General features: G+C 37.5%; 1 protein-coding gene across 3 annotated transcripts in view; it reads right to left on the reverse strand.

Annotated features, from left to right (window-relative positions):
* Positions 1-26,335, reverse strand: part of GALNTL6 (polypeptide N-acetylgalactosaminyltransferase like 6) — a 481,442-nt gene that overhangs the window by 81,608 nt on the left and 373,499 nt on the right. For 2 of the 3 annotated variants that reach the window (XM_027676721.1, XM_027676723.1), the window contains exon 5: positions 5,960-6,145. The exons of the other annotated variant lie outside the window; for it this stretch is intronic. In XM_027676721.1, coding sequence (XP_027532522.1) covers positions 5,960-6,145 — 186 coding nt within the window. The remainder of the gene's footprint in view (positions 1-5,959; positions 6,146-26,335) is intronic. 3 annotated transcript variants of the gene reach the window in all.

Consider the following 26,335-nt stretch of genomic DNA (forward strand, 5'->3'; position numbering starts at 1 on the left):
AGAAGAATAGCTTGAAATTAGGAAGTACAGAGAAAATCCGAAAGGATTGATATGAAAGGACAGTAGAAAAATTACCTACAATCCCCTGAAAAAACTAAAATCTCAAAATTCCAAGTATAATAAAGCTTTTTCTCTGAATGGCAGCCTAGATCCTTTAAATTATTTAGTATATGTTAGGGCCTATGTGGAAAACTTGGTTTTTGTTTTTAAGGCTTAGATTTCACTGGTGCTTGATAATACCCTAAAAATAAGCAGAGGGCTCAGTATGGATGGAACACTTAGATAGGAAGGTGTACACCAGTCAGGTGTACACCAATACTCGTGTAATGATTAATAATACAGATTCTTCTTCCTTGCTTCTGAGGGACTGAAATTAAGAAAAAAAGGTTATTTTAGCAAAGCATCTGAGTTTTTATATTTATTCTAAGTTGCTGTTAAGAGGCTGTCCAAATAAGGGATCAATGCTGACTGCTAGTGAGAAATTACCGTGACTGGAAGTTCAGCAGGTTTTTACATCCTTATCCTTTAATAGCGAAATAAATTTAAAGCACAGGCTCTCACAAAATTCTAGGAAACTCATCTCAGAGATAATGGCTGCATTACTGTTGCTATTCCAAATATAATTACATTCACTAGTATACTGTGTAGTGTTATCTGTGATCATTACATAAAGTCACTTCTACATAGTCTCTTTCCGGTGATGGTCCTGCTAATAGTTGTAAGACTCATAACAGTCTGTCTCTGTTCCCCCTCTTCTAAACTGATTGGAGGAGAGAAACTAAGTGGGATTGATTTGGCTGGAGCAGGTCAAAGGTAGACTCATAACGCTTTAGCATCCCTCTCTTCATCTTTAAAAGCTGCTGTCTTTAAACACACTGAGGGATTTGAAGTCTCCAAGTCACATGCAGAGATAATCAGGGAGAAATTTATTTGAGCAATGCTCAAACTCAATACAGTCTTCATTTTGCAACTCTCAAGAATTTTGCAAGTATGATGATGCTTACCTGCCTGCTTTTGTGTATTTCTGCAAACTTACTTCTCAGTCCCCAAAATGTTTTAGAGATGAGGAACCATGGGAAGATCTTGACTTTTGATGAAACCAGGGTGTTTAGTTGTGCACACCAAAAAGCAGAGTAACCAAAGTTGCAGCCTCAATGTTTCTTTCATATGCCTAAAATAATGCATTTTGCATATATACTACTTTGGCTTAAATGTAGCATGAATAAGAATTTAGGAAACAAAGTCTGTAGGGCTAGCTTACATTTCACAAGTGTGCCACCATTCTGGTATCATAGCTTTAGAGATGTAAACATGCTGCTGCCTTTGTCAGCTGCTGCTCTTTACCCCACCTGCTCCTAATGCAAGACACCCAAAGACACTGCGTAAATGCTTCACAATTTCTTTTCCATTGCCTTTATTCATCATCCTCTCACTAGTTCCTACTGGTCTGAAAATATCCATGCATTGTTTCTATGCATCTATGCTGCAGTTAAAGGGAAGAACAGACAGATAAGCACCACTGTACATGCAAAAATCTTGCAGACTTGAGGGAAAGCCTGGGAACAAGAGAGAACATTGCTCAGAGCTTTCTCCCTAGCAATTTTAAGCAATATATACATACGTATTTGAATTCCATACTTTCAGTATCAAACAGAGTGTGCATACATGGCAATAAACAAGAAGTTTTCAATATTGGATGAGTCACTATTTCAGTAGGTTTTATCTTTATGAGAAAGATGCATCCCTTTAATGTCAAGTGGTTGTTTCAAATTGACCTGGATAAAGTAACAATGCCAAGTTGCAAATACTCTTATTTTTGCAATTTTTCAATGCAAATACTATTATTGTCCTACTTAAATATGAGATTACAGATAGCGAAAACATTTGAGTGGTTCAGCAAATTATGTCTGAGTTGTCATAAGTACTTGTATCCTCAGTTTCCCCACTGACAAGCAATACATCATATACATGTTGTGGAGATGGATGGCTATAGTGAGTGAGTGTTTTGATAACTTGCTAAGCATAATCTAATCATGATACATTTTTAATTCTTGGTCAGGAAAAAGCACATTTTAACAAACCTAGTTCTGGTACCCTGTGGGACTACCGATCTATTGCCCATCTCTCCGCTTACTTCTCCTGCAGCAACACCAGCAGAAGGAAATATGTGCCTGCACCTTTCAGTTGGTTTGCCATTCAGCTTCTTATCTGCAATAACTGTGACTTCACACTGCACTAAACTGCCAACTACAGCAGATAGAGCCCAAGTTACACCTTTCCTTCTGCTGACTTTATACCACCAAGGAGCAACAACAAACAGCTGTATTTGCCAACCTTTTTACATCACTGCAGCTGCCTACTCAGTGAATATGAGTCAAAACTATCTGGTATCTCAGAGTGTCTTATCTAAGTTTAACAGCCCTTTTAAGCTAAATAAACTAAATAAAGCTTAAAGAAAATAAAGCCATTTTACACCAGTTTTTAAGAAAGCAAAACAAAGGACTGTAACTGCAAACAACTGTGGCTCAGCTCTACAAAGCCAATTAGACACCCTACAAGTAATAAATTAACTCAGTTTTCCTTTGGTCTAAAAGCTGATAGTCAATTCTGAAAATATAAATTAGATACCTAAATAACTGTAAGAACCATCTTTAAGTGATTGCTCTCAGTTTCTTCACCACCCCCCTTGTCCTCTTTCAAGGTCTTGTTTTGAACAAAATCTGGGCTGGAACAGCGGAAACTACTGCCCCTCTCAGTGAAGGCTGCCAGTTCAGAGCAGGGCTGAACTTGTTGAGAATTTTTCACTACACACGGCAGAAACAATCAGAGCTAAAGTAGGTCGGCTTCAAAGCAATAAACACCCAACATATCCTCTGTTGTGGTTTCCCTGAATGACTTTCAGTCACATGCAGTGCTGAGTGAATCATAAGATAGATCTTCAGATAAACACTTGAAATCATACATTAACTTTACTATTATTAGAAGCCAGGTGTCATCTGATTTCAGTATAGTAAATATTCGCCATCTAATGTTTATAAGAAAGTTCTCTCATCCCTTTAGGAAAACAGGGCATCCTTAAATATACTAAATGTGTGTTCATTCTCTATTTGTCCTTCTTCATGTTATGTTCTACTTTTTCTTTCAAAATATCTCAGTATTCCTCAAGATTCATTTCTAGATCCTCTGGCTGGTTGGTTATCTATGGCTATTCTACTACACGTGGAATGAGAAAGATGTCATTCCACTTGAGAACTAAGGACTTTGTCACTGATGAAGTTTCTCTCATCTTTCCAGTTTTATGGTTTGAGGACAAGGGTTGAATACCCAACCGCAACCTAACTGCAATTATGAATCCTGTGCCACCATTCTATTATTTTTCCATTTTTATAGGGTGAAACCTGGCTAGATGTATGGAATACACTATCTGGAGTGAGATAACGCATGTGCAGGACAACCAGAGGACCAGGCCCAGCCAGCATGGGTTTATGAAAGTCTGGTCTTGCCTGACTAACCTATCTCCTCCTAAAAGCAGATGACCTGACTAGTGGACGAGTGAAAGGCTGTGGATGTTGTCTACCTGGACTTCAGTAAAGCCCTTGATACTGTCTCCCACAGCATTCTCCTGGAGAAGCTGGCAGTTTAGACAGGTGCACTCTTCACTGGGTAAAAAACTGGCTGGATGGCCAGGCCCAGAGAGTGGTGGTGAATGGAGTTAAATTCAGCTTGTAGTGGTCACAAGTGATGTTCTCCAGGGCTCAGTACTGGGGCCACTTCTGTTTAACATTTTTATCAATGATCTAGATGAGGGGATCAAGTGCAACCTTAGTCAGTTTGCAGATGACACCAAGATGGGTGAGAGTGTCAATATGCTGGAAGGTAGGAAGGCTCTGCAGAGGGATCTGGACAGGCTGGATCAATGAGCTGAGGCCCGGGGGTCACAACAACTCCATGCAGTGCTACAGGCTTGTGGATGCATAGCTGGAAAGCTGCCCAGAGGACAAGGACCCAGGGGTGCTGGCTGACAGGTGGCTGAACATGAGCCAGCAGTGCCCAGATGGTCAAGAAGGCCAATGGCATCCTGGCCTATATCAGCAAAGTATGGTCAGCAGGACCAGGGCAGCGATCACACTCCTGTACTGGGCACTGGTGAGGCTGCACCTCAAGTCCTGTGTTCAGTTTTGGACTCCTCACTACAGGAAAGACATTGAGGTGCTGGAGAGAGTCCAGAAGGTCAGCAAATCTGGTAAAAGGTCTGGAGCACAGGTCTGCTGAGAAGTGGCTGAGAGTACTAGGGTTGTTCAGCCTGGACAAAAGGAGACTTAGAGGAGACCTTATTACCCTTTATAACTACTTGAAAATAGGTTGTGATGAGGTGGGGGTCAGTCTCTTTTCCCAGGCAACTAGTGATAGGACAAGGGGAAATGGCCTCAAGTTGCACCAGGGGAGGTTCAGATTGGATATTAGGAAAAATTTCTTCACTAGTTAAGCATCAGAACAGGTAACCCAGGGAAGTGATGGGCTCAACATCCCTGAAAGTGTTCAAAAAATTTGTGGACTTGGCACTTCATGATATTGTTAGTGGACGTGGTGGTATCAGGTGAAAGGTTGGACTCGATGATCTTGCAGGTCTTTTCCAATCTTAATGATTCTATGACTCATTTCAGAGAAGAAAGCAAGAAAAGGAACTGTTTTTGCAACTTGCAATTTTCTCATGTTAAAATTTGCAAAATAGAAGGGTTACTGCTGTAACTTAGCAAAAGACTTCGGACAACAAGAGTGAGAAACTTCTTGAGATTTTTTTAATTTCTGGCAATGTATTATGAGAAGTGGGGCAAAAACAGAAAACAAAGGAAAGGCGACTGTATATATAGAGTGTTCTGGAGGGTTTAACAGCTACTTGTTGGGGCTGCTTGTTGAAGGCTTGTTGAAACTTGTATTTTTTACTGCTCCTCTATACCATTTGTGGTTCACATGAAGTCATGGAGGTTATTTTTAAAAATGCAGATGCTGTGACTAAGGGCAAAGGGGTAACAAGAGGAAAGACTATGCATAATTTGATACAGAAACTAGAAAGTATAAAAATTTAGAATTTTGTGCATTATCTTGTTATAGATCTGAAGAGAAACTAGTATTTTTTTGGTCTCTAGTGATAGTTCATTAGTAGAACAGCACATCTTGCCTGCAAATGCTTTATCAGCTTACTGTGTGGCCCAACAGTCCAAACAACAAAATTCAAGAAATAATAACCATTAATTGGTGAAACCATAACCTGTTCTCCACTGTTTTAATTAATACAAATTTCTTTAATAGGAAACTCAGAAAATTTCTTTGGTTACGGTAGCAAAAGAAGCACTCACTTTACATATACACTTTGCATGTAGTCAGGTGTGCAGAAAAGCGGATATTGTTTCCTGAAGTGAAATCCTAGGCTACAATTGATTCTTTCCATTCCTTTGACTAATGGAGCTTTGTGGGCTGCAGCTGGAATCCAGCAAAGCAGTCAATAGCATATCATTCTTTCTGAGCTTCCTGTTGTGAATGCAGTTGCTACTGGGTTTAACACTATGGCCTTGGATACATTTACAGTAAAAACTGTTTTAATGAAATGTGGAAGACTAGGAAGGAGTACAATACCTACATAAGAAAACTTTCCTGGTATATAATAAGGACATAGCGTAATACTAGATTTAGTAGTGTGTTTCGTAGTATTAATAATAAAACAAATTGTAACTATATTAGGTCAAAGTAATACTTCAAAATTTTACTAATTCTTTAGTCATAAGAAACAAAATGGAGCTGCTTACACTTCTCAGAGTTCTCTCTCATGATGGCACTTCAGACACTGCAGCAGAACTTCAAACACTTTGATACAGCGTATGTCCTGCTTATTGTGGGACACAGCTTCAATTGCTTGCTCTATGTTCTAATTTTAATGTCTGATGAATGCTCATACACTTACTAAGCAAGGGAGGCAGCCAATTCACGTTGACTTCGCAATGGGAATCCAGAAATGTCAAGACTTCTCCTCTAGCCAGTGAGGCTCCTAGCAGTCTGGTTCGAATGAGCCCTTCTCGTTTCTTGGTTCGTACAATCCTCACTTTGGCAAAACGGACCATGTATTCCTCCAGCTTCTCTTTTAAATGTTCTAGAAGGAAGGGCAAAAAAAGCGTCAGTGGTGCCAGGCCTGGAGGAACCAACAGAAGGACAGGTTGGCATACAACCTGCAAGCAGCTCATCTACTTCCATCTCTTGTCACTTCAAGTCCTCCAAACTGCCACAAATCCTCCCTGAAGTGGTTCAGAAAGTGCAAATATTCTCTGTTTTATCATACAGAGGAAGACACTGACACTCTGCTGCAGTTGCTACTGGCAACCTGCCATCCACAATATAATAGCCAAAACAACTGCAGGATATTCATCCATCCTCTGTTTCCTGCAGCCTAAGGCCATATAAACATTCTGGCATGCTGTTTTAGAAACAGTGTCCTTTCCAAATGGGTCTCCTATATCAACTAATTATTAAGAACTATGCATGGAAATAAATTTTAAAAAATAAAACTAGAATGATTATATTGTTTTTGCAATGGGAAGGGAAACAGATATGAAGAAAGATCTTAATAGTTGGATACCAGCATCAAGCACATAGACAGACAGCTGATTTCCTAGTAAAATCAAGCTGCAAATGTAGCATAGTTGATAGGTTCTCTGATCTGCAAAACCCGGCTCTGTTTGTATCACAAAACATCATCTTTGTTAACATTTTTCTTCTGACTAGAAATGCACACTAAAAACGATAAAAAAACCCAACAACAAAAAACACCCTATAGTTTAACCGCTTCCTAAATACATCTACAACACAAATCCTGATCTTTAGTCTTTGCTGTAACACCTCAGCTTGCCAGACTCATTACTTTAGAAAAATATGATAACTTCATTTGTCGAGGAAAAAGGGAGAGAAAAGCTTAGTCTCTGATAATTAAAACTGTTGATAAGCCACATTTAGGGATGCTAGGGGTTGCAAGCTAAGTCTCAGTGAAATGGCTTTCCCAGGTTATGATTGTTTTTTACATTACTTACTGATTCTTTGGACTTTTAGGGACAGCACAGGCCTTGATTCAGACATTACATCATAATAGACTGCAAGAAATCCAAAAGGACTGCCATTTAGCAGTACTCTGGAGTACTGGAGTACCTGCTGAGATGCAGACTACAGGCAACGAGTAAACAAGTCAAGTCACAGTGCAAACAATAGAGAATCTTGCATGAAAATAAAATTAAGCTCCACTGAAGTAGAGCTTCCTGCACATGCTCCTTCTCATCTCCTTTCTGTCCTAGTTAACAAACACGTAAGACTCTCCAAATTTACCTGCAAATTAGGAAGAAGTAGAACACTGATTGGCAGTTACGTGTATTCAGTGGGAGAGTGCTACGTGGGATGCTCCTTTGTACTGAGGAATCCTGATGCATGCTGGCACAGAAGAGGGACCCGGGAACATCAGCTTGCAAAGATTACAGAACAGGTTGGGGCTTTTGGGAGGAGAAACTCGACACTTTGGAGATATGCTGAGTCAAGAGAGTGGTTTGCATTCATAGTACTGCTCAGGAGAAGTATTAGAGCAAGTGAGGAAAGCCAGGATTGGGGGGGGGAGAAAGAATGACATTCAGATAAATAGAAAATGGTTTTTGTTTTCTGCTCTGTGGTTGACTATCTGAAATATGAAAGAAAGAGGTATCCCTTTTTCCATCCCATTTCACTACTTACATACTCAATAAAAAACCAACACAATCCCTCAAAAGTCACGTCAAGAGATGTTTTGTGTCCTGAATGGTGGGCTTTTGTATGACCAACCATATTCACAAGACAAGGCTTGTGTGCTACTCTGACTCATTTTAGGTACCAGCTACAATTCAGTATTGTGACTGAACTGAGGTTAATTCAAGTCTTGGATCATTTTGTGTCCACAGGTAAGACACTTCAAAGTGTGTATTTATTGAACTGTTTTCCTGCTTTTATGAGCTCCATTGAGACTATTCCCTTGGTGCTGGAATACAGAAGAAGGGAAATAGAGTTTAAAAACAAAGATACAAAGACCTTGCAGGTAATATAAGAAAGTCTGTTAGGGTTGTCAGTCTGGATTTTTTTCTATATTGTAAATCGTATCATCTAATAGCCAGGAAAAATGAAACAGCTCCAAAGTGACAGGTTATTAAATATTTCCAGAGTAAATCAAACCTAATCTGTTAGGTACCATAGCTTCTGTTAGTCCTCATACACCAGAAATTTTCTGTATTTCTCTAAGGTCACCCAACCCTTTTCCTCTGACCTCTTCCACCCCTGAGTCTTAAGTTTGCACTGAATAGTGCATAGAGACCCAGCACCAAGAGCAAGACCACGTTGCTGTGCACTATACAGACAAGTAATAAAAAGAATCAGGTTACTCAGCCTGAACACAGCTCTCCAATTGTGGAAGCAAGCACTAAATACCTTGGTTATAGTGCAAATCTCCCATCATCACCTGCCTACCCTTAGAGACTCCAGTTGATCAGAGGATAGCTCTGAATTTGATTATGTATCAGATACAATTACTTTAGTCTTCTGTGTGAGCTGGTTCTAGGCAGTTTCCCTCCTTGTATGTGAAGGCAGCTACCAAGAAAACACCTAAGCTCTCTGATGGAGAGAAGCAGGAGCCTTACTCGAACAACCCAAATTGTTTGTGGTATCGCTAGGCTCTCTGCTGCCTGTAGGCATACCTGAATTGGACATTCACGAGTTAGGTGTCACAGTGGTTAAGGTAAGGCCCTTTCAACAGGCAGTTTTGAATATGGCCACCACTGATGTTTAAATGAACTAATACAAACGCATTCTTTTCACGTATTCTGACTGCTAACATTTGTCTTGGGCCAAATTAATTCAGTGAAATTCAGTCTTTTACAAAGGACTTAATTTCATTCCTTTCACATCTTGCAGTGAGCAAATTCTGAAAGCTTGAGTGCCTATCTTTTCAGGAAAACACTTCAGAGAGAGATGATGTAAACTCTCATATTATGATACATTCTTTTCTGTTCTTATATCAATTGCTAAATAACAATGGAGTTGAATAATATGATTTGATTGTCATCAGTTGTATTGGAGCTTGAACTCCATGAAATGAATGGTAGTTCACACTGTTCTTTCATTGCTTCATATTCTCTGCAAACTCAGGAAAAAGGTCTCTCAAATTTTAAACTTTTTTTTTTTTTGTGGGAATAATATATGAAATTCTGTGGAGCAAACAAGAGCTCTGTACCACCTTTCTCCCTTTCTCTCACATAGCTCTTCACACATTTCAGACAGCAGGTCACCTGATTTGTGAAGAACTGCATTAAAACATCCAGCACATCTTTTGATGCCAGAATCACATATCCCAAAATTGTTCTTATCTAGTCAATTAGTTCCATAACTGAATAATTTTATTATTTTCTCTCCGTTGCTCAAAGAACAAGTTGCAAAAAAGCAGTATACAAACAATAATTTGCACACCTTGTTTACACAGAATTCTAAATGCATCCTCATTTAGACATATCTGGAAGTAGTCAGGAAGAAAACAAAACTAATAAGTGGTAAATTTTATAGAGCTTATTTAGAAAAATTACATTAAAAGATCAGGTCTGCATACAAATCAACATATATAGATTACTAGAGATACATAAGGTATTAAAATTTTATAAAACAATTACATGTTAGTAATATCCTAACCATTAAGTCACAACATAGTCAAACAGATGCCTGCAGCAATACCTACTGTATCTTTAGCTTTGAGATATGGCAAGGAAGGCAGTTTGGGAATTTATTTGGGAAAAAAAATCACAATAGCTACAGATAACTATAAAACCACTGCAAAGTATTTAAGTTCAATGACCAACTCCAATATGGTTGTGAGAATCAAAAGATTTTAAAGTGAAGGAAAAAAATTCCCTTTTGGATCCATAAGTAATGATTTTTTAAACTTAAATCAATATAAAAGTGCTCTCATACTGTATTTTCTCCTGTAATGTCTTGTTTTGAATCTTATCAACCTCTAAAAGCATAAATGAAGACAGAGTAACAGCCAGCAACAGTAGAACAGCATGTAGACAGTAGGAGTTTTAAAGAAAACTGCAGTGTTTTTTACTATTTATATAAGTAGTAAAAGCATATCTTTCATGTTGAACCACTCATTAAATGTACTCCTGCTTTACTTAAGACTCTTTAAAGCAAAATGGTAACTGTTAAGGACCTGCAGTCAGCAGCTGGCTTTAAAGGCTAACTACTTAATGCAAGAGCCTGTGTTTGAGCCAAGGGTCATGAAGACATACATGTTCTGACAGACAATAACTGGGAATCTCACAGATCAACTGTTTCTTAAAACAGACAAGATTTTTGAATTCTCTGTATGGGAATAATTGTGATTAAAAAATGATCTCAGTGTTTGTGATCACTGACAAATTTGGATTTTTTTAGTCTAGTATTATGCCAAATATATTAAAATATACTGCCCCTTTTCGCAGAATTCCATAAATTTCCTTTACAGAACACCAAATGATATTTTATTTCCTAAAGTACAACTGCATTTTCTCACAGATTCCAATTACCTTGTTGCTAATATTATCTCCAGAAGAAGCATCTCACACACAATCTCTGTATATTACACACATACATTTACAAGTAAGTAAGCTCAAGTGCACAAGTAAACATGCATGAATCAATGTCAGTGCAAACCCATAATTCTAAAGAAATTCTTTGAAAGAAATGATAATGGAGTGTGTAAAATAGAAAGCAACCTGTAATAAAAAGACCTTTAAATGTCCAAAGGACAACACATTCTGCCCATTTATTACCAAAGGAAGCAGTTCGAACAGGTTTGCCATGACAACAGAACAGGGACGTAGGATGGTTTAATTTATGTGCTGTAATATTACATAAATTCCACTTTCAGAGCTGGGCATGAGAGAGAAGCCAGTATTTAAATTCTATGTGGTACCTTTTGCATATAAAGTAGTGAAAGCCCCTGTCAGTGGATATGGGGAGCAAATATCTAATTTGTAATTTAAAAGAAAATACATCATACTTTTCTTTACAGTGCTGATCAAATGAATCCATGAATCATAAGTTTGACACATGCCAGTCACCTGCCAGAGCAAGAGTTGGAGCAAGCGGTGACAAATAAAGGATAATGCATGGGCAGGAGGTTTACAGGCTGTCACTGCTCTGACAAGTGATGATAAAGGGAAGCATTATGTCTCTTCTTGTGACATCCTGTAAACAAATTCTCCATTGTAATTATTCTGTATGGGCCTCCTCTGTCTTCATTTAAAGTCTGGAGAAGTTTTTCTAGAATAATAGCAGACACACAATTGCCTGGTCATAGTAATTAAAGATCTACTCAAGCGGAGTATCCATTTACTTAATTTGGTGCCCAGAAATAAATTGGAAATCAAGGTTCTGTCTTTGTCAGGAAAAAATTGCATAGTAGTAAAAAGCAGAACTGCAATTCTTCTGTCTTGCTGGGATGCACACAGGAAGAATTTCATTATCACATTAGAACCACATGGCAACATGTGCTATGTGACAAGAAATGTTCCCCCAGGTTTATAAGGTTATTGAGAAGGCATTAAAGAGACTTAAAAGATCGTGTGAAAGCTAGACTTGGTCTTCAGGACTTGCTTGAGTGAAGTATGGTCCATGAAAAAGGAAGGAAAATAAAGCCTTTTGTTGAGCCCTTCTTCTGGATAGCCAGGCAGGTCTACCAAAATCTCTGCCTGTAACACAGCCCCTCTCCGCCACCTCAAATTTCTGTCCAAAAGTACTGACAATTTCTGTTACAGTATCATTGACCTGCAAATTATCAAATAATTAAGAGCAGCAACAGTCTGCTAAAGGCCCGGATAAACAATCTGAACTTAATCTATTTATTTCTAACCTTAATTGACTGAGGGGTAATTCCATGTTCTCCCATTCCCAACATGAGCCATATAAAAATAGTTCAAGAAAAAGTTACAGTAGTAGAAAAGGTCTGCTGGCCGCTCCTGCCATCTCTGCGTATGCATATGTGAGGAAGCAATGTGGCTAAAACCATAGCAGCCTGTGGTCTTAGGTCAGTAAAACAATATACAAATGACTATTTTTGTTTGTGAAAATGAAAGCCGTCAAATGGCTATTTTGACATGCAACAGCCATGAGGCCAGCTTCTTTGAGGCTCAAGATTTTCCTCAATATTTTTTATTCTTTGGCCAGCAGCAAAGAGCTTTGTGCCCCATAAGCACAGAAAAACCTGCAAGTACATTTATGCACTATCCCTGGCTCTCATAGTGAGAAGGACCTCCATCACCTTACTGTGTTTTTTCTGCAAATTGGGATTATCTTCCCAGGTAAAATTAGCAAGGATATCCTCCATTCCTTTCCTGAAGCCTTGAGCATACCTTTTTCCTCAAACAAATCAGCCTAATCTTTTGGTGACCAACTTAAGCTTGATAGAAAATACATAAAGAAAACTTAGTGGCCCATGTTTTTTTTGTTATTATTTGTTTTCTGCTGCAATTGACAAAATAGCCCTCTCCAGTGCAGTGTCATTATTTTTATTTTCCCTGCCTGTATATATGCTACCATAAAAGCAAATCAGTCTGTAGAGAGAATAAAAGGTGATTCCGTGAATTTGGGTACATTATTTTTTTTCTCCCAGCTTCCTTTCAAATTTCTTGTTTGCAGAAGATTGGTTGGACATGTTAGTTGAACATAGAAAGGTTACACAGTCAGCTGCCACTTTTTCTAGCCAAGTCAAAGTCTACAAGGACAATTCCCCTGTTTACAGCTCTGGGTAAACTAATCCACTGTTGCACTACCCTTCTTGTGAATAAATCTTTCCTAAAATCCAAACTGAATCCTTCCAAGCTGCATTCTGGGGTCGTCGCCTCTTATTGTACAATCTGCCGGTATCAGGCGGAATTTGGTTCTGTGATCTGTGCAATTCCCATTCAAGCTGCTGTGGGCAGCTACTAGATCATCACTTAGCTGCTGGTTTGCCAGACTAAACAAGCCCAGGTTCCTCAGCCTCTTCTCAAAGGTCACATACTTCTGGCCCATGACAGTCCTGCCAGTCCTCAGCTATGCTAACTCCAGCTGTCATCCTTCTTGAATTGCAGAGCCAAAAACTGGATGCAAAATTACAGCTGTATGCAGAACCAACTTTGTAAAAAGCATAATTGAATTTTATCTGCTTACTCTCATTCTAGCATACCCCAATCCAATCTGCCTTCCTGGTGATTAAAGGCCACCACTTTCTCCTATTCACTTGGTATCCACTGTGATGTTTGCAGGGCCTTTACAGCACACCAGCTATCCAGTTTGCATCTTTATTGGTATATGGGGTTAGTCACCTAGGTACAGAATCTAGCACTCCTTGTTGAACTTCATGAGATTTATTTTGCCCAGCTGTAGAGCTTCCTATATTACTTGATGTGTCAATCACTTTCTCCATTTTAGTATTATCCCCAGATTTGCTGAGGGTACACTGTCTCATCAAGCAAGTTATTGGTGACTAACACTGACTCCACTTCTGACCTAAGATATTCTGTCAAATAATCCTGACTAAGGAAACCTGGGGGAAAGATGGGGAAGTTTTCTGCCAAACAGATTTTAGCATCTAATCCATAGCCATTCCAGATTACAGCAAGTTCCAGAAGCAGACAGGTAGCGTGAAAACTATTGGATATGGTAATGCTGATACAGACTGATAAATAGGAGCAAAATTTATAACTACTTGGTAAAATAGCAATAAGATCCATCTTATTTTAGCGCTAGATAACCCATTCTTTCCAAATGGTTTTGCACACCTAAGAATAAGATCACTTGAGAAAACCTGTGTACTTACTGCTGATCTGAAGTAGCATTGTTTAGGGAGATATTTGTGCCAATCACTTGGAAACTTGTTTTGGCTGTGATGTTTGAGTAGCTGGCTTGAGGCAAGCTAAAAAGCAGTTTCTTTTTCTGATGTTAATAATGAGTCAAAGTCCTTGGATGATATACTATAAGTCTATGGAGAGTATCCTGAATGTGCAATAGTGCCGTTCACTGCTTGCACATCAATGACTATAAACTCCCAGATATCACTTTCATTTTGATGTTGAATTTCAACTTCAGCCTGGTAAAAGTTGAAAGAATCTCCAGAATCAATTGTAAATGCACGTTCTTCTGCCACAGTCTGAAAAGGTCAGAATTACTAAGAGCAGGAGGCTGAACAGAGCAGATAAATACATAGTTTAGCTTGATTTCCTTAATGATAGACTTAATATAAGTTTCTCTGAACAAATCTCTTTTGTTGTGTGTCTCATATAGTCATAAAAAAAGAGCAACTGGGACTGCAGAATCTGTAAGGCTGGCAGGATTTGCTGAGACTTTTTCAGCCTACAGTTCCACTCAACAGATACATGCAGAGATCCTGGTATCTCCTTGTTCCACTTCCCTGAGCCCAGGTAATTGTGACTTACCACAGTTGTTCTGTTGTTCTGTCCCAGAAGCAGCTGGGACCTCTTTGTCAACAAGATGAGTGTCCAGGTGATTACACACACGTTACTCAGATACAGGGTGTGGTGACTGCTTACACAGATGCCACTGAAGCATTATTAAACTCTTGAGGTACTTTTCCATTCCAGATTTTGTGAACAGGGAAAGGAGTGAAACACTTCATTTTTAGGTTGCAGCAATTTAGCATAGTAAGTTAGACCAAACCATAAGCAACTAGGGCTTGCTAGTTTGTCAGTAGTGCTGACATGCTCCAGGTTTTCCTTTTTAATAAGGAATAATGAAAGATTTTTCTTTTTATTTTATTTCAACTGCCAGTTGTAGGAGGTGGTTCTTGATACTCTCAGTGGTGTTGTGGTGTGGTAACATGTCTTTTATGCAGCTGACAGCAGACTCCTTCATTTGCATCAGTCTAACTCAGAGAAAGGGGTCTCCAGCTGGGAGAAAGGTGGGGCTACCTTTTACCCACAGACTAAATGATCTAATTGTTATTTATCATCTGAAAGCCTCCAAAGTAAGAAAATTACCAAAATCTTATTTTTCATATGACAGTTAGACTCTTCTAGGTATTAAGCAATGCTTAATGTATTTTATACATTAAAATGGAGACAGAAATAAGCACTTACTCCTTATTAATTGATTCTATGTGGTTAATGCACAAAATTAAACGAATTAAGAAAAAACAAAAACAAACCTCGGTATCCACCTCAGCTCTTTGCTCTGTCTGTTGCAGCCAGGACAATTAATGTATCTCCCCAGAAGAAATAAATCTTGTAAACTAAAATATTTAAAATAAAGACAATTGTTATTTCTTTGAATTTTCTTTTTATTTAATTTTGTAGCAATTATCTTTTATATATCTCAGGCTGTTCATATACTTTCAACGTCTGTGTTCAGAAAAGGATTTTGGAACTCCCTGAAAAAAACTATGACCTGCTTCTTAAAACTAAGACCTGCTTCTTCCTATATGTGCCCATACCTATTTTTTAATGCTTCCCCAAAACTAACTTTGAAAAAAGTGAGGAAATATGTTAGTTTTTTAGCTCTGTTCCACTCTTTGTATGCAAGTAGTTTGCCATCTATAATACATGGATGAATAATTTTGTTCACCAGAGGAAGGACACATTATAAAATACAACCACCTCATGCTGGATAAGGAGGTTGGTTAAGAAGATACAGCAAAGCAGTCTTAAATGAGAAGGAAAAATTAATTAACAGGAAACTATTTTTGCTGCAAGGTAAACATAATAATTGCCTGATTTGGAATGTGATCAAGAAACTGAACCAATTAATGACACAGCAGATTAAACAGGAGAGAGCTCTTAGTGCACAAACAGGAAACAAAAGCTACATTCTTCTCTGCTTGTCCTTCAGCTAACTATATAGGTTGAGAGCACTGAAAGTACAGTAACTGACCTCAAGGGTGAAGAGAAACCATACAACTCACTTAGAATGGCACTTTGCAGAATATTTCACTCCTTGGAATAACTTTACCGCAACAACAGCATGACTCGTGGAATAAATTCAACCAAACTGGGAAGAATTTGTTCCCAGTATAATTTTGGTAGTCCTGAACTTCCTGTAACCCATACAAGCATACTCAGGTACATACTGCCCACTTCGGTGATGAGAAAGAAGGCAGAAGAGGTTGAAAAAGATTTTTTATGAGACAATTTTTTTACAACAAAGACTTTACTGTGGTGTAGTAGGGCTCTTCATCCTGGAATGTGGTCAATCAACTCAAGAGGACAATGTTCTGTTTGCAAATCTAGGTGGTGGGCTGAGAGGGGGCCCACATACTGATTTTGGTATTGAATTGTGCTAAAAGCAGTCTGGCTCATCAACCCCAAATCAACATGCTGGTAGTGAGGTGAAGATTTGAAAGATAAGCTGCTAAGCTGACCTGGAGACATGTTACTGACAGTCAATCACTTTATACTATAAAAGTCTAGTCCACTTTCATACAATCAGAGTCTTCTAAGATACTCTTCTTGGAGTGTGCGAAGATCCTCCCTTGAAGTGGGGGCACCCCTTCAAGGATACTCCTCGAGCTCAAGAGAAAGAGATCTGTTCGTAAGTGTTGGTATGGTGCGTTACATTGATCTCTAAAGATTGTTTCTTTTTGCTAGCTTTAATACAATTGCTTTGATATAATTGCTTTGATATAGTGCACTATACTATACACTTCTAGTAGTTTTACCTTTTATGTTGTGTAGTAAATAATTCTAAGATCCTTTGTCTAATCATTTGTCATAATAAATAATTCATTTCATATAAATATACCTGGTTTGCCATCTTTAACCCTGCAAGGACAAAGTTGTATTTAAAACCCTTGACAAAGTCTGGGGCTAAGGTTGGATCCAGCCACCCCAGGTTCGTTTCTGTGAAGTTTAGAAAGCAAAGGGGTTCTTTCTGCACCTCATGATTCAATGGGAGGGCTTCTCTAACAAACTTTGTCTAAAGCCCCACTCTCACCTGTGACGTGTATGCACGCAATTTCTTTGGTACTTTATTACACCACTAATTCAACGAATATAACTGTGGCTACAGCTCGAACAAGGATCTGGGCAACTGCATTAGCTATCAGGGAAACTATACTAAGTATACAGTAAGATAATGAAGAAACGTACAGCTGCCTTTACAGATCATTCTCTGGACGCAATTACGTAGTACAGATCTGCCAAAAGAGTGACCTTGCTGCATTAAAATTTGATTTGTTTTAACAGGTCTGTTTACTACACAGGTATTTATACAGTAATTTGCCCCCAAGGGAAGCATATTGTGAGATTCCTTCCAGGTTGCAAGGCCAATTAGAAGAATGTTATTAAGTGAATCCAGGGAAGTATAACTTTCCTTAAGATCAATACATTACTCACAAATGCTATCCTCTTGCTTTCAGAGTTACAATTTTGCATCCTGACAATATTGATTGTTAAAAATTGTAAATGATGACCTGTCAAGCAACACTTCCTTCTACCTTTTGTAACATATTTCTAACACTGCAAAAAGTCTTGCAGATTTTGAGACCTGTCTTTAGACTGACATTTTCTCTGTTTTGCCTGAAACTATCTTTGATAAACTCTTAATTCTTCCTCCAAAATATATCACTGACTTTTGCAATAGGTGCTGTTTTTCTCTCATTCTGCTCTTTTTAACCTCTCAAATGCCAAGGACAGATTGTATTCGAGAACTAGTAAACCACCACTGTGAGGTATTGATGGAGGGGCATAAACATAAGGCATACAGGCCAATGTGGTCAGCCATATGTTCAATTTATTATTTAATTAAGTCAACTTTTATACAGTTCAGTTTGTTTTGGGCACATGCTTACAACAAGGTGATTGGATAGCTCAGTCTGTACACGCGTCTCATGTCTCCAGTTCATTGGACCTGATGTTCTGTCCACGCGATTTGAAGTCATACTTGGCATGTAGAGGCCTTCATAATTAGGGGCTTTCTGAAATTTGCAGGTGCACCTTTATCTCTAGTTTCTCAAGGCTTTCTTACTATAAACATACTATGTTCTCAAACCTTATAACTAGACACACAGCTAACAAGTATAAACATTGCATATTTTCACACAGTCTATAAGCATAAACATTACAGCTTACAACTTCTAAAGTTATGTCAAGCAAGGCCTACAGAAATGCAATAGGAATTGTTCACACAATTTGAATCCTGCAACAGTGAGGGTAGCACTGACCTTACATTTGCAGAGGACTGTAACACTTGTCTTTGGGAACAGGGAAAATAGAAGTCACAGAACTCATGTAACTACTTTTTAAGTGGCATCTAATTCTACAAGAGTAATTCTACTGACATTCTATCTCATTGTAAACCTTAGGCTCTACTAATAAGGTATTGTAATATAGCCATCTACTAACAAAATCTTTGAATAATTTTCTGCCTAATTGAAAGGGTTACACTTCTGTAGTTCTTTTGCGTTGTATGTGGTAGCCATCCCAGGTAAATGGTCAGGTCCTAAAGAGAGGTTCCAATTAGTCCTGTTCCTCAAGAATTCAGTGGATGTTTTTTCCTATTGCACAGGTTTGTTCTTGTAAATGAAATATGCTTTGAAACTGAGATTTCAAAGTATGAAAGAGAGCAACACCTTATTCTCCTTTAAATTTGATATTATATCAAGAGGTTGCTCTTGTCTTCCAACTTTTGTACCAACATTTTTCCTTTTAAAAATGCCCTCTCTGATACAGGAACTGGAGTTCTGAGGCACAAAGTCTCTCCTATGGAGTGATGAATTTACCTATGCTCTGCATAGTGCAACAAGATAAAATATGAAGATACTCAATGAGGTTTCTCTAACCTACTGAAAGAGGCCCTAAATTCCTAGCAGTGCAAATGTTAGAAATAAGTATGGAGCCATAAACTTCTAATTATCTACGTATCTCGTGACTTTTATTTCCTATAACAAAGCACATGGCATTACTAGACTTTGTACAGCTGGAATGCAGGCCTTTATAAGCTTTAAGAACATTGTTGAAGCAAATATCCAGTTCCTTCTCTCAATTGCTGCATTCCATCATCCAAATATTTTCTTTTCTTAGTTGTTATTTTGAGAGTTTTCCCCTTTTCAACTTTGTCTAGAGTGGAAACACAATCCTTCTTCTCATACTTCGATACTAGAAAGTTTCTGTTTTTACTAAGCTAGAACTGTAGTTCCCAAAACTGTTTCACTCATTTAATTGCAAAAGTTAGCTGTGTTGTTAGTATAACCTTTGCACTCACTGCTATGTCAAGGAGAGCAGCAAAAGAAGGTGGAGTTAATATTACTGAAGAGGTTCTCAGAAAGCTGCAGTCCATGGGAATTCTCTGACAACCTCCTGGCAAAGAAAAGCAATCAGTTTAAGTCATGTTTTTTAGATTAGGTCAGGTATCTTTTTTACCCCCTTCCAATATTTGCAACAAACTGTTTGCTTCCAAAATTAGGTAGATAGAAATCTTATCGTAAAAGAATTAGACTGCTGCCTGGGTTACATACTTTGAAGCATGAGAATTAATTATCAAAAAGGAAACTATTCTCTGTTCATAGACTAATCTGCTATGATGATGTTCCTCTACATAATGAGGCAAACACTGATGCATAATTAGGCATCTCCTAACATCAGTATGAGCTATTAATCAAACAATAACACCATGTTTTTTCATGGATAGATAATCTGCTTTTCACTTTTTATTTAAAACAAGAAAAAGAATAAATAAATGAGCTGCTACATAAATCAAGCTTTGGAAGAGGAGACATTGAGTTCTTTCTTTTCTTTGTTATGTTTTTCTCCCTTTGTTTTAAACATTGAATCAATCTTTCTTTTCCTATCTCTCAGTTGTCACAAGCTGTTCTGCAGTATCACTAATGCTCTTCACATCCTTTTTAGTCTTGCAGGTTGCCTCATTAAGGATAAGAAACAGAACGACATACTGAATATTAAATGAACAGATAAGACCTAAAGTTTAAATAATTAAATAATTAAATATTATATTGAATATTAACTAGCAGATCCAAGCTCCTAGCAGCTTTCATACGATGACAATGGAATTAGGCTTAAACTATGCCTATACATTTCTATGCAGCTTATTTTGAACACTCCTCCAAAACCTACCCTCACCCAAACTGCTGTCTGCCTTGCAAGATCAGAAGACAGAGGATGTGATATAGAATATAATCTAGTATTTTTTATTTTACATGTTAACATGGTCATCTCTGGATATGAGGAATAAGGATGGCATGGACTGTTCTAAATTCCCTTGGAAAACTGAGCCTTAGGCTTTTTCCATTTTCATATGGACAGACACATGTATCCAGATCCCAACACAAGAATTTGTTACATCTGGCCTTTACTTGTATAAACACAGGATTGTTCCTAGTGATCTTTTCAAATCTTTCATAAGTAAAGAATTAATGGACTAGCCAGTATCAAGTGAAAAATAAATCATTGTCATGAACATGTCTTACTGTTCTTAAAAAGTTTAAAGCTATCAAAATCAGAATGGACATATCTGCTTTACAGCATTTTACCAATCTTTAACGATGGACAAAGTGCTGTAATTCTGAATACAATTTTCTTACCTTTATTACTGTAAAAACTAAAGATTATAGAATCAATAGAGGACATAATCTTTGTGTTTCATGTTTCCTTTCAAATTTCCTTGATACATGAAAAATAACAATTTAAATCTATACTAGAAATACCTGAATTTAAAAAATATATGAACAGAAAAACAAAAGATGGTGTCATTTTCATTTTAAAGCACTTTTTTTGAGTATTCAGTGGACTTTCAATATCTTGGCTGATCCAAGAAGTCCCACTGGTCCTGACTAGAACTACATGAATCTTCCCCTCACCATCATCTTTTCACTAAACTGGAAGTGTTGTGGTTCACACAGTGTGTGTCACTCTACACTTCCCCCCAGTCTTGTGCTGGTGTGAGTCTTTTTAAAGAAATGTCTAACAAACGGAGTGGGAAAGTTACTGCCATTTGCTGCAAGAATTTATTTTTTTAATCTACGGGTTCTCTGCACTCTAAGCTGAAAACCAGCCATGTGAAGATATACTGCGGTAAGCATGTTAAGTGCAATGCAAAAATAAATCAAGGCAGAAAATACTCTCCCTGCAAAAACTTTTCATTGTCTGAGACACACATCAAGACATTTAACCTCCTCCAGCTACTCAGAATCATATGAGCAGCTGTACCTTTCCAACAATCAACTTACTCATTGCCATGGAGGCTCCAGCAAGGACTTTTCTGGAAAAAAATACAAGTATTTTTGCGTTTTAGCTGCAGTTTGACCTGTAGAGTTGGTAGTTTTTTTCCATGGAAATGTTTGTAACCACCTCTCTCTCTCCTTTTTTTTTTTTCTAGGTTTTGTCTAATTTTTTATAACTTACTCCCTGTTTTGTTTCTCTGGTTTGTTTAATTTCCGCTTCTTGTAAGGGTGTAACTTAGGCCCAAATAAAACAGGTAGCAACCAAGCAGAATAGGTGTAGGCAAAAGCATGTACAAGCAAACAGAAGCAGTACCACCCACGACCTACATACCAGTTTTGTAACTGTTCTTATTTAGTGAATTGTTTAGAAATTAAAGAAAAACTGGGAGAAAAAAAATTGTCTCAAATTCTCTGATTAGCTAAGACATTCCTAGATTTACTTATCATCAGTTGGAGTGGCAGATGCTTATCACACTCTGGAAAGTAAACTGTGACAGCACTTATGCATCCAGGAACATGTTAAGCTTAATTTCAAAGCTACCTGAGAGCTGGAGTTCTGAATTCTTTCTAGAGATAGGTTTCTGTGTTCATATTTTCTTGGAAGCAGCTGAAAGAAAGTAAGAGCAATAGAAAAATAACAGGGGAGTTAATAAAACCTACGGTGGGAAAAGCTGAATATGGGAAAACTAGAATGCCCAAAACAGCAGAGAGTATATAAGTTAAAGGCAAGGTGCAAATAAATACAATATTCTGATATGGATATGACTTCTATTTATACCAGCCTATCATTCTGATGTAGAAAATGTTGGTCTTTTCGTTCTGCTGTAACGAGCACACTGCATTTTAGCAATACGTATTGTAATTTGGTTCACTTTGTGGCTTGGAGTCAAAGGGAAAATACTTAAAACTCACAGGCAAGTGAACCTGATTTCCAAATGAACAGCTGGAGATGTTCAGAACAAGGAAACAGCATGCTACCTGGTTTCTTTCACTGACACACACTTCACTTTGCAGAGAGGAAACTCTCTTTAGGATAAGAGACTCCCTTAACAGGAAATTTCCCTCAGTATGAAGGTGACGTGCTCCATTTGTTAAGATTACGAGACAACTTTTTAAACCAAGTGCTTTACACAAGTGTAAATTTCAGTTTCAAGGGAATTGAGGATTGAAGGGCTCATTTACATTGTAGCTCTGTGGACCACTCATCTTGGCATGGCCAAGCACTAGCAATAGGCCTCAGTCTTTATAAAAAAAATTAAACACATCAGGATATGGTACTTGTGCTGTGTCTTAAACTTGCTCTATTTTGATTTGCTGTATCTGTAAAAATACATAAGAAACACAGACCATACCTGCAGCTTGCTTAAAGAGCTAATGATTATTGTCTAGCTTTCCCTAGCTGTAATACCACAATTACTGGTGGGAAACTGGCTGCTGCTCATTCTGTGTTTCTAAGCTTTAGTTATATTATCTGATTTTTTTTCTGTTTCATTTTGTTTAGCTTTGTGTAGTTGCGTGGTTCTCCCCCTAAAATGAAATCATAGCATCTACAGAGAAGGATAAAAAACCCTAAGTTATTAACTCCAAGAGGAAGAAACCCTCACCCTCTACTTCATATTCCTGTTGGCAAAGAACTCAGCTCAATGGAGCAACAAATAGGGAGGGTGAGCATAACACCATGAAGAGGGTAGATCACAGGATGGTGCCTTAAAACTATTTTAATTGCATCATTAATAAGAACAAGGAATAATTAGACAATTTGCATAAGTGTAAATACAATTTCAATTGCACTAAATTAAGTGACTGTGATATCTTGATTAGGCAATTAAAACATTAGATGAACAGTACATTTTGATTCTTGGATACAAACGTGTGCTCTTTTGTTTACCATGAGAAAATTGTATATATAGCAGCACACTTACATCATGCTTTTGGAAGGATGTCACTAAATGTGAGAAAATAAAAAATACTTTCATTTCCACTGAATATGTCCTGGAAATTTTTCATAATATTTTCAATAGAGTTTCAATAGAGTTTCAATAACTCTACTGTATGTTTCCCTTAGGAACTACTCTAGCAAAACTCTGCAGAATACCTTCAAAGCAACTAAGTCAGCAAGGCAGTATTTCATCTATTCGTCAATGTCAATATTGTTTTTACTTTTAAGGCCTTTTGCAGCCTCTGAACACCAGAGCTATCTGTTTCATCAGACAACGGTTTACCATGGGACTTAGTACTTGTTAGTGTAATGATTCAGTATCTGCTGTAAGACTGAGGCATACACACAAGCAATTGCTTTATATATCTAGCAAGTTTATGAAAATGCACTTTGTTTTAGAGCCAAGATCTTCTGAAAAGGAGTTTTAGATAACACCAATAATTTGTGAAGTATACAGGGAAAACTTCAGCATATACAAAAGAACAGGAGGTAGAATTTATGCTGCCATCTCTGTATTTGACATCTCAGGTGAACTTCACTAAACCTCAGCTGGCCAGGCACAAACTCTCCGGGAGCTGCTGTTCACCAGAGCCACTACGATACTGTGTGACTCCAGTTCAGTCACTGTCTCATTTCATTTTTTCTAGGCTTCGTTTCTGGGGAGTGTGAAGGGTTTAATGTCACTACCAAGAGGAGCTCTAAGAACTGCTGAGGAATGAGCCAGTGTAGCCTAAGGACTGCATAAGGCAGCACCAAGTCTTTAGGACATTGTCCCCAAGCAGTAATACAGAACATTCTACCTGTGTATATACACACATGAGGACAGGAGGTGACAGCAGATGGGAAATTCACTCTCCGTCAAGATCCTGCCTCACTCTGGTGACTGGTTAGACAGCAAAAGCGAACAAATTACCATGTCAGGTGGCTAAAGCTGAGAACAATTAATTCTACTCAAACTTAGGGCTATTTATTTTGTAGGAGTCAATTTAATTTTTACAAGTATTTCCGTTTGCTTTGGAGTTTTCACCAAATTAACTGTCAGGTTACAGAAACTTTAATTTCTTTCTTTCAGTGAAGCCCAGTTTATTTGTTTGCCCCAAACTTCACCTATGTTTTGAACATATCTTTGCAGAACAACTGGAACTCTGAATCTATTGTATGCTTCTGAGTAATTTATTTTTTTTTTTCTCCCCTATAGTTTTCACATTCCTTCACAGTCTCTCTTCCTGGGTAAAAATAATGGATATATTGCAAAAAAAAAAAAAAAGAGATTTGTAAAGTCAGTTAATTATATATTCATAAATTGTTTCACACTCTTCATTATTGCCATTAGAGTTATAGTTACATGAAATTAAAGAATAAAACTAGACTGTGGGCACTGTTTTAGGGGAAAAGACAGACATCACTTGTTATTTTTCATTATTATAAGTTAAAGTTAATTTCCTTTTCATATTTCTGAGTGAAAAAGGTGATTGCCTCAGCAAAAATGGAGAATGGTTACTATTGGTAACTTTGTGAAACACTCTCAGTTATTCTGCACTAGAATGACATCATGTATTTCATGTAATGTAAGACTTGCTAAACTGCCCAAACTAAAAAGACTCGGCAGGACATTTTTTTTCTTTTAATATTTCATAATACATGCACTTTTAAACACCCAATTAATTTTTATGAATGTTCTGAATTTTTCTGAAAACAAACCCATGTTTTAAAAATGGTTACCTTGCACTAAATTTCTCCTGGAAAACTTCAGCTAATATAGCAAAGCAGAAATAGTCATCTGATCCACATTATAATTTCTATCAGATTTTTCTGTCATCAGTCATGAAAATTCTATATAAAGAACAACCTGTTTCTCTGTTTTCTTTCTGTTATACACCTCAGTTTGAAACAAGACAGCATATGACCAATCTAAATGACATGCATTTAGGCTCTAGATATTTTTTTTAATTTTTTTTTTTTTTCTAAATCACTGGTCTATATTTCCTCATTTTGCATGTCATTTAAACGACTTGCCTTCTACCTGGTTGCTGCATTTTCCCCTGTAATTGCCTCATGAACACCTGCTCTTGAATCTGAACTGTCCAGGACAACACACAGTTGGAAAATTGCTGCTGCTGTTACTACAGATCAATGCTTATTGGAAGCATGGATTGATAGATCCTGCGGCAGCAATTAAATGACTGTCTTGTGGAGCTGAAAATTTCTCCCCAAGTATAATCTAGATCCTATAAATGTTCTTGCTGAAATGAAACTGCAAAGACTGCTTTACAAAAGACCTCACTGAAAGGTTCATGTTCTTTTCACTCTGCACAATTCATCCCTACAAGGATAACTTATGAATATAAGCTTTAACAACAATTCCTCATATTAACACCTTCAGACAGCTATGAATTGCACACATTAGGCAGGAAGATTTTTCTACATAATACAAAATTTTCACAGTTCAGCCATATGTTGCAGAGCATTAGGAAAAGAGCTGCCATTTATTTAATCTCTGCAGATCACTTTGCTTCTTTATCTGAAGTGAAAGGAATTAATGGTATTTAGTCAGGTGTTTTCAGAAAAGTTTCCTTCCTTATATTTGTAAGTTCTCATTAAGCAATAATGCTAAACTAAGTACAGAAAATCTTTTAACAAGCAATAACCATGTCAGATAAACTAATTGGTAAATAATGGCCAGAATGCTAGAGTTCTTCAAGCATTGAGCAATCCTTGGTAGCAATGAGAGAGAAGTATTTAAGTACTTTTAAAACTCTCATTAATAACAAAGAAGCATAATAGGAAAAAATATTCTGACCTCACTTCCTGCTATTTTTCTCCAGCAAGTTAATTTATAAAAGTTACCTGAAAAATGGAATTGGATATAATTAGTGAGCAATATTTACCACTGTACGATGACTTAAAAGCTGTGCATGTACATTTAATAATCAAAGCACTGCAATTCATATAAGTGGAAAGTGGTGAGCAAAACCAGAGTTTTGAGTATTGATACTAACGTAACTGATTGCACTATGCCATTCTGAACCATCTATGTTTTAGAATTATTTTCCTTCATCAGTAGTTACTAAAAATCTCATGTTCCTTCACATGCAATCTGCTTTGCCATGGGTAGCAGTGCTGCAAGTGGAGCAGAGCATTGC

The sequence above is a fragment of the Neopelma chrysocephalum genome, unplaced genomic scaffold (assembly GCF_003984885.1).
Source record: "Neopelma chrysocephalum unplaced genomic scaffold, ASM398488v2 Primary Assembly neopelma1_42, whole genome shotgun sequence".
Lineage (NCBI taxonomy): Eukaryota > Metazoa > Chordata > Aves > Passeriformes > Pipridae > Neopelma > Neopelma chrysocephalum.